General features: G+C 54.2%; 3 protein-coding genes across 3 annotated transcripts in view; all 3 read right to left on the bottom strand.

The window, feature by feature from the left end:
- Positions 1–2,205, bottom strand: part of MONBRDRAFT_11177 (uncharacterized protein) — a gene marked incomplete at both ends in the record, with an annotated part of 5,047 nt that extends 2,842 nt beyond the window's left edge. Inside the window, 2 exons of the mRNA XM_001749007.1 lie at positions 12–504; positions 594–2,205. Coding sequence (XP_001749059.1) covers positions 12–504; positions 594–2,205 — 2,105 coding nt within the window. The remainder of the gene's footprint in view (positions 1–11; positions 505–593) is intronic.
- A 288-nt stretch (positions 2,206–2,493) lies between these two features.
- Positions 2,494–6,528, bottom strand: MONBRDRAFT_11178 (uncharacterized protein; the record flags this gene model as incomplete). Its single annotated transcript, XM_001749008.1, has 6 exons — positions 2,494–2,697; positions 4,021–4,206; positions 5,316–5,414; positions 5,667–5,861; positions 6,100–6,282; positions 6,403–6,528. The coding sequence occupies 6 exons, from the start codon at positions 6,526–6,528 to the stop codon at positions 2,494–2,496; spliced, it is 993 nt and encodes a 330-aa protein (XP_001749060.1).
- Positions 6,529–7,576: 1,048 nt separating this feature from the next.
- On the bottom strand, positions 7,577–9,310 carry MONBRDRAFT_11179 (uncharacterized protein; the record flags this gene model as incomplete). Its single annotated transcript, XM_001749009.1, has 2 exons — positions 7,577–8,580; positions 8,794–9,310. The coding sequence occupies 2 exons, from the start codon at positions 9,308–9,310 to the stop codon at positions 7,577–7,579; spliced, it is 1,521 nt and encodes a 506-aa protein (XP_001749061.1).
- Positions 9,311–9,350: the final 40 nt, after the last annotated feature.

The raw sequence follows: 9,350 nt of genomic DNA on the forward strand, positions 1-9,350 counted from the left end.
GATGCAGGTACGTGGTCATTTGTCGACGAAATGTCGCATATATGGTGGCTGGGCTGACCATCGTCTGCAGGGGCGCAATGTTGAAGAGCAGGTGGCTGTTGTTGTAGTGGTTTCGAGCGTCCCGGACCTCGCGTCGCAATGTCATCGTCTCGTCGTGGCTCATGTGGTCTTCATCCAGCTCGTCGTCGAGCAAATCTTCGTCGTCCTGCTCGGCATTGTGAATGCCATTCTCGTCGTCGGGGGTTTTCAGGCTGCCCCGCTTTTGCAGCCAGCTGCTTAGCATGTGCTCCAGAGGCTTGCACAGCAGCAAATACATGAATATCAGCGTGCTGATTTCCTGGTCCATGTATCGAAAGGTGTGCTGTTCGTTCAGGGACAGCCAGTAGGTCTTGCTCACGCGGGTCAATATGGAGAGCTGCTTCTCGGCAAAAAACGCGGCTCGTTGCCGGCCCACGCCGTTTTTGTAGGACAGCCCTTGATACACAGAGGCTCGTGGCGGCAGACCTAGTCAAATGCAAACAGGCATGAGTGGAGCGAAAAAAAAAAAACAAAGAAAAAAAAAAAAAAAAGAAACAGCCTGATTCCAATCGTACCTCCGGCAATGTGCGTGTAGATGAGGGCTAGCTCGTTGAACCTGCACACATATCGGAGCCATGTCCGCACCCTGTCCTCTCGAAAGGTCAGCTCGCCACTGGGCCCATGCTCGGTTCGGATAAATTCTTGCCGCAGACTCGGGGTCTGGCCAATGTGATCAAACAGCGCGTTCTCGGCTGGACTGCCATGGCCCACCCACCAGTTCTTGACCCTGTTGGTCCGATCCTCCTTCAATCGCAGCCGCTCATATTCTTTCTCGTAATCTTTCCGCAGGCGTGAGTCGAGCAAGAGGTGCTTGTCCAATATTTCCGTCATGTCTTTGCGCATCTGCTCCAATGCGGCCCCGAGCTCCTCCACATTGAGCTCAATACCTCGGCAGACAATGGTGCGCAGCGTCTCGTCCGTCACGTCGCCATCGGCTCGGATGTCGACGTCAACTCCAGCCTGCCCCTCGGCCACGCTCGCTGTTCGTGCCATGCTCATGCACTGGCTCAAGAAATGCACCAATCGCCCGGGCTGCATATACGGCCTGAGCTCGTTGGCCACTGACCACGACTCATTCTTGCCACGGCGAAGCAGGAACAATTTGAAAACGTACAGCAGTCCAGCGGGCGTCGTGGTCCACTGCCTGATGTCTTGCAGGATGCCGCTTCCTTTGGACACGGCCGTGCACAATAAGAAGACGTTGACAAAGTGCACCTTGTCGTTGTCAAAGAGGCTCAGCTCCACCTCCACCAGGGCCAGCCACAGGGACGTGAGGGGCTCGACCAGCTCTTTCTTGGTCATTTCAGCGTTCAGGCCCGCCCTCAGAGCCACGGTGGCATCAATTACCGCAGGGCCGCGGCTGGCAGGCACCTGGCCCAGAAAGCTGGACGGATCGGGGGCTGGCATGGCCTCCAGCAGCAGCAAAAATTGGACCAGGCGTGTTCCAAGACTCAGGTACCTGCTTACGGTTTGCAGCTGTACTTGCCGCATGGGACGATGCTGATACTGCCCTTCATTGTCGTCAAACAGACGCGTCACCGCAGCGGCGGCCAGGCCCTGATCCGAGAGCTGCTCGTAGGCCGACCAGAACAGCTCGTGCATGCCCGACTCGAGGAGTGCCGACGGTGTGTTGTGGCCCAGTTCGACCATGCGCTCTGGCTTCAGCTCGTTGATGATCAGCGTCATGCCCACGCTATCGTAGAACGGATGCATCTGGTGAACGCCGTGCGGGCATCGCTTATCCTCAGCCTCTGAGGCCATGGCCTGGGTGCTTGAGATGAACTGCTTGAACCGCTGCTGCTCCTCCAGCTCCTCCTCGTTCTCGCTGACGTCAGCTGCCGAGGCATCGTGGCTTTCTTCGACAATGACCTTGATACAGCGGGCTCCAGCGCCGCGCAGCGGCTTTTGCAGCTTGACTCGTCGAGGCGGCTGCTTGGCCTCTGGTTCGTCGGGATGCTCAGCTACGATGTGATTCCACAGACTGCCTTTTGTCGTGAAGCATGCCTGACACAAGGGGCAACCCACACCGTCCAGAATGGGGATGCCTTCGATAGGCGTACGCGGCTCAGATTCTGCCCCAAGGTCGATCGGCGGCTCCTCGGGCTGCAGCGGGCGCAGGAGTGCCATGGCTGCATCAATATCTTCTTGGCTGCACCGCACTTGGTGCTTTTTGAACAGATGATGCGTCACCCTGCCTCTCAGGACATGGCCGCACTGCTTGCACACTGGAGACTCAAAGACGGGGGGGATACAAGGCATCCAATCTCGTCCATGAAAATTCGCGCCGCGGCAATGCCGTGCTGTTGATCAAGCTTGACCACACGTTTTTTCGTGCGCATCCGAGCAGGTTTTTGACGATTAGGAGGGCCGGTGCCGGTCGTAATAGCGGGCTCATTATGTACTGCGGGGCGATTGCTAGTCGGACCCTGCAATACTGTTGATGGCATCTGTTGATGGCATCTTTTTCTCATGCAGATGCCGCAGGTGTGATTTCAGAGTCCCTGAGCGTTCATGGCGGTAGTGGCAACCTTCCACTGGGCTATGAAAGTGGCCGTCATCCTCTCGGTACCTGACCAGCGATTTTCCATGCAGCGTGATTTGCGTGCTCTTTTGGTGCACCTATGTGTTCAGATATGACAAGATTTTTTTTTTTTTTTTTTTTTTTTTTTTTTTTTTTTTTTTTTTTTTTTTGAGAGGGGAAATCAGCCAGTCAGGAAGATCGACGATCCAACGTACCTGAGCAACATGCTGATCTCTCGCAATACGACTGGAAAAGATCAAGTTGCATCGCGAGCATGAGGCTTCTCGTGCCCTTGGCATGCTTGAGTGGTGCAGTGTGCGTTGGAGTAGCTCGTGGCTCTTGTGAGAGAATGAAGCGGCGAAGAAAGTAAAATTTCATCACATCTGAGAACGGACAGTTGTTGATATGCAAATGGGAATCGGCATGTAGTTTTGGCTGACATGATGAATGCAGGTAAAAGACATCCAAAGTTGTTGAATGGCGTTAGAGTCGAGGAACAGCCACGTGATCGCGCTCATCACGCTCGCCGGCCAGTTGGGCATGGCAGAGATGTTGGTCGGACGAGTGCAAGGCGCGCTCACAATGACTGTGCTTCATGTTCTTCTTCTTCTTTTTTTTTTTTTTTTTTTTTTTGCGCTGGCTCTTGGTTTCTGCTCCTCGGGCGAGCCGCAGTGTCGTGGCATCATCATCATCAGCATGAGCCGTTCAGGCAATCATTCGAGCACTCTGTCGACGCCCGTCGGTCTCTCAGAATCCTGAGTTTGATCACTGCTTCCAGCACACGGTTGCGGTGCGCCTTGATGCCTCAACAGTCGTCGAGGCATTGATTGTCAATGGCTGCCTTTGTGTTGATCCCTTCTCATCAAATTGCTTCTTGATTCAGCAGCACAAACGCAAGCCGGTCGGTTACCAGCACTGTGTGGCGATTTTCATGCATGGTAATCTCCCAGCGCGTCTGCGCAACGCAGATGCAAGCCTTGCCTCAAAGGCTTGCTGTGATGCAAGCCACAATCAGCCCATGCCTTCACTGATCCTGGCCTTGTCACAAGACGTTACACGACCACATGTTCGGTGCGCAGCCATCAAGCGCCCGAGCTTCACTGTGATCGAGCTGGATGCAGCCATAGAAGTTGCGTGTCTTCCTACCTGCATGCTGGCTTTGACATCCAGCGCCCCCAATGAAGGCTCAAAATGCCACTCCCTTGGTCTACAGGACCGTACTTATATCTCGATGGCAGCAACGACGACAATGTTCGACTTACTTCCTCGCCCTGAAGGATAATCGAGCATCATCGCCGGGACTGGCGATTTCCAGTGATACAGTAGCTTCTGGACATGCGTCTAAGCTTGCAGTCCAATACATGATGATGGTGCTTCTTGTGCTTCTTGTCTTTTTTTGTGCTCGCAGTTACTCCGCTTACCCTCCGGCGAGCCGCCCACATCACCAGCTCGCGCAGCACTGCAGCCGCCAATATGGAGACACCATAGTCATCAGTCGATGTCATGGCGAATGAAGGCAGGGCTGTTTTTCGCTCTTTTTCGGTGGTTGTTGGACTGTTCTGCTTTAGACGTTCAGCAAAGCCCGCCCTGGTCATCGACTTTATTTTCTGTTTGCATAGCGATCGACAAAGCAACCACAACCTTCACAAATTTCAATTTGTAGGTGCAGCTTGAGCGGCGGACGTTAGAGCGGCCACGCAGTCACCAAGGGTTTGTAGGTCGTGGATATTGAACAATTGAGGATCCACGCGCCAGCCGACGCTACAGAGAACAGCAGCAGCGCACCGCCAGCGTCTGGTCTGCTCCGCATGAATCAAGCCTTGGACTGGCGGCACGTGGAATTCCGATGAGAACAAGACAATGCGAACGATGACATGGGAATCAGATTCGCACCATCGGAATTTGAAGTTTGGTAGGAGCAAAGCGTTTGAGTTGCGCTCAGTAGCTCTGCGACCACCTATAAAGTGAAACAGATTCATCGGTAAGCAGGCTTGCCTCTGCAATGAGTACCACAAATAAAAAAAGGCCCACCTCCAGTTTGATGGGATCCCTGCCTAGAAGCAGATCCAAGGGTCGTGCACCCGTCTGCCACAGCAGGTCATCAGGTATCAATCGCAGGTGAACAGCGCCAAAGGTACGGCATTATGGTAAATGGCTTACAAGATCTCTCGCATCTGGGTCGGCACCGTGACGCAAGAGTTGCTGGACAACCTTTCGGCTGGCAGACGAGGTAGCGCAGGCTAGTTGGAGCGGCGTTTTGCCGCGCTATATAATATTATAATCAATATTCAGAAACATGAGGCACGTGTTCTTTTTTTGTCTCTTTTTTTCCGTTTTTTTTTTTTTTTTTTTTTTTTGGGGGGGGGGGGTGGGGGGGAAGGGGTGGTTAAACCTCCGGTGTGCTGGGGTCAAACCGAAAAAACGGCCATTGAAAGTGGCTTGAGTGCGAGGGAGGCAGAAGCGCGATGGCAAGGGATGGGGTAGCGTCCAGATTGAAGTCACGACATCGGAAAAGGGAAGCAGGCTCAAGATACAGCGGGGTGCAGGGAGCACCGACAAAAGGGATGGCGGGAAGGAAGAAAAGGAGCAGGAGGCAGAATGGATGCCAACGGTGGGCAGGAGAGGAGCGAGAGACGGAGCAAAGGCGACGAGCAGCGAGAGCAGGAGCAGCAGTCAGAGGGGTGAAGGGGAGAAGAGGGTTGGGAACTGTACTGACGTTGTTCTTGGCTTCAACATAAACACCGTGCTTCAACAGCATCTCCACCACCTTGTCATGACCGTAACGGCAGGCCCAGTGCAGTGGTGTATAGCCATCCTGTGGGATGATGCATTAGCATGACGTACAGGTACAGCAGCAGCATCATCATCATCATCATCATGTGGTACAGGTGTATTATCATAGGGGGGTAAAGGGGGAAAGAAAGAGGCACTGTACTGACGCTGTCCTTGGCTTCAACATAAACACCGTGCTTCAACAGAATCTCCACCACCTTGACATGACCGTAATAGCAGGCCCTGTGCAGTGGTGTACCGCCATACTGTGGGATGATGCATCAGCATGACGTACAGGTACAGCATCACCATCACCATCATCATCATTATGTGGTACAGGTGCACCATCATAGGGGGAAGAAGGCGAGAAGAGGGAGGAAGAGGTACTAACGCCGGTCTTGGCTATAGCATCAGCACCGTGCTTCAACAGCATCTCCACCACCTTGACCTGACCGTTCAAGCAGGCATAGTGCAGTGGTGTATTGCCATACTGTGGGATGATGCATCAGCATGACGTACAGCATCAGCATCATCATCATCATGGGGTACAGGTGCACCACCATAGGGGGGTAAAGGGGAAGAGGGAGGTACTGTACTGACGTTGTCCTTGGCTTTAGCATCAACACCGTGCTTCAACAGCATCTCCACCACCTTGGCATGACCGTTACGGCAGGCCCTGTGCAGTGGTGTATAGCCATCCTGTGGGATGATGCATCAGCATGACGTACAGGTACAGCATCATCATCATCATGGGGTACGGGTGCACCATCATAGGGGGGGTAAAGGGGGGAAGAGGGAGGTACTGTACTGACGTTGTTCTTGGCTTCAGTATCAGCACCGTGCTTCAACAGCATCTCCAGCACCTTGACATGACCGTTATAGCAGGCCCAGTGCAGTGGTGTATCGCGAAACTGTGGGAGGATGCAAACATGCAGTATATGTCCCATGTTATACCATAACGACACCCTATCCAGTGACACTTTCAAAGTGTAACCAATATCACACAACAATATACCAAACAGCATACGTACGAAACCACCTTTGTATTGGGCAGCATCTCGTAGACGTTGGTGGTTCCAACTGGTCAACAGCTGCAGCGCCTCTTGTGGATCTGATGAATAACACGCATCGTACAGCTGCTCTCCATCATCACTCATGGCAACGGTATCTCTCTGTTCGCCATCCACTTCAAACCGCTTGCTTCTCTATCCACCACCAATTTCATGAGCCCCCTCCAAGTACAACTCGTCTGACAACCTAGAATTCGACAGGCGCGCGCCGTTTCCAAAACGGCAGCCGGTCAGCGGGCCCTTTGCTCTTCTCTGCCTGGTGCACCAAACGACTCACCTTTGGTTAACAGTTCTCGATGACAGTTGCGAGGACAGGTGTACTTGGTTGCCCAAGCGCACGTTGTCGACTGCGAGGTAAGATCAGTGAGGCCAACTGAAAGCAAAAAAAAACATGGCAGCAGTGCTTTCAATCAAAACGATCTGGCGTCGCCGCAAGACCCTGATCAGGTAAGTCCCAAACCAAGCACAAACGATCAGTCACCACGCACACACAAAGCAAGACACGTCAAGCAGCCCGCCGATGCCGATATCGAGACCGAGACCGCTGCCAAAGAAGAAGAAGAAGAAAAAGAAGAAGTCAAAAGCAAAGGGCAAAAAATTTTAAAGAGGGAACGAAAATGCGAACAAACACACGTCTTCTTCTTTTTTAATTCTTTACTTTCGAGAAAAAGTTAATTTCAAAGCGCCCGTTAAGCTTGAACGGATTTGCGAGCATTGTCTCAAAGGCTCGCTGTGTAGGTCACAATCAGCTCATTGCCGTCAAACACTTTGTGCAAAGCGAAGCCGACCAGAAAAAAAAACCCCAACTTACAGTTACATGTAGTAAAGAACAAACTCACACCAATAACCCGCCTATTTTTTTCGCGGCGACCCGCAGCTCGGCACGCAGCGATCAAGTCCCCGAGTTTTCTCTGCCACAGGGGAAGCTGGAAAAAAGGGGGTGTGGACATCCAGCTGCTCATCCAGGAGCCAGCTTTGTGTGTTTTTGATATGGGACTGGCAGCCCTTGCCTATCAGACCCCGAAGCACCGAGAGATACTCCTGATAAATTCGATCACAAGCGCACAACGCTAAATTCGATCACAAGCGCACAACGCTTCCCAAACAAACGCACAAAGAGAAAACAAAAACCACGCTAGACGGTTGTATCTCGCTCCAGCATGGGACCGAGATTGTACGCCAAGCCGCCCGTGGCGCCGGCTTGCTGAAGGCGAGCTATGAGTTGGTCGAGTCTGGCGCAGGGCGCGACTAGAGTGTCGTTGACGAACCAGCCTTGATCGTCCGGGCTCCACCGAAGCAGATGGTGGCGAGGGCGCCCGGCATGTGCCACGGTCATGGCAAGTGAGCCGTCCGGCCGCCGTCGTAGCAAGAAGGCATGTCCATCCGGGCGTACCTCTTGCACCAGCAAAGACTCGGCTTCCTGCCGACCCATGTCGCCGTGCACCACAACGTGGGGGCTCGCGGCGGAACCGGGGCCGATCGTGTTGTGGGTTGCAAAGGCAGGACCGTCGCAGGGCATGGCTTCATAGTTGCCAATGTCAGGTCCGGGCGGGAGGGTGAGTGTGGCTTGGTTGTAGCCTGCAGGGCGAGGTTTTGAGGATGTAGGTCCGATATCTCTGGCCACGCCATAGTCGGGGGGCAAGACGTCGGGATCTGGCTCTGGCCCGTGCTGCTGACCGTACAGCGGGTTTTGGCATAGGTATTCATCGGGTACGTCTGGGGTATAAGAGGGGTTGGTCCGGCGCTCAGCGCGCCGCCGTCGATGGGCAATGAGCATGACGGCCAGTAGCAGCCCGAGCAGCAGGACACCCATGACCAGACCGACAATCAAACCAAGGTCCGTTTTTTTGGAAGAGGAGGCCATGGACGATGGAGCGGTCGGGGGGTTAGCGAAGCGTGGGGGTGTGGACGTGGACAGCGACGTGCTGGTTGTTGATACGGTGCTTGAGGTGGATGTGGTGCTGGTGGTGGTGGTCGAGGTGGTCGAGGTGGTCGAGGTTGTTGTGGTGGTTGTCGTGGTGGTAGTCGAGGTGGTCGAGGTCGTGGTGGTGGTTGTCGTGGTGGTTGTCGAGGTGGATGAAGTGGTGGTGGTGGTGATGGGCACTGGCACACTTAATGGGAGGGCATCGCCACAGGCCTCTGCAAACCCGTACGGAGTCGAATATGAGCACGCGCAAAAACAGGTTGTATCCACGCATCCACAACCACCACACACACACACACACACACACACACACACACACACACACACACACACACACACACACACACACACACACACACACACACACACACAATATTTGTTGAGAGTAGAAAGCTCATGGATGGAGGTGGGAGGGGAAAGGGGCGGACCTTTGTCGGCGTTGAAGCAGCCGTACAAGCGAAGGTTGCCCATGGCGATGGAGCTGTTTTCCGCAAGTGTGACGGAGCCGCCGATGCGAAAGTCGAGGGTTGAGAGGTCGGTTAGATCGAGGGCCCAGTGCAGGGTCAAAGCCATTTCCGTGGTGTTGGGGGCGGCGAGGGGGCGGGTGCTAACGGCGAGGGCCACGTCGGAGCCAAAACCGGAGCTTGCGATTTTGTCCCAGCAGGCGCCATCACCCGACACCACGAGGCCGGCTTGTTTGTCGCGGAGGGAATCACGACCAACGGTGAGGAGGGCTCGAATGTTTTGATCACACGAACCACCGAGGCTCATCCAGTTGGTGCTATCCATGCGCAGGATGATGTCGAGGGATACGACGCCGGCGGCAAGATCGGGAGGGAGGGTCACCGAGCGCTTGTTACTTTCACGAGAGCGGCCAGCAAAGAAGAGAAAGTTGGCTGGATCGTCAAAGTAGGGGACGGGGTCAAGAAGGGCGGGGGCCAGCATACCGCAAGGTTCGGTCGGGGGCAAAGCGGGGGAGTCGTTG

The sequence above is a fragment of the Monosiga brevicollis genome, genomic scaffold, assembly GCF_000002865.3.
Source record: "Monosiga brevicollis MX1 MONBRscaffold_27 genomic scaffold, whole genome shotgun sequence".
NCBI classification, from domain to species: Eukaryota; class Choanoflagellata; order Craspedida; family Salpingoecidae; genus Monosiga; species Monosiga brevicollis.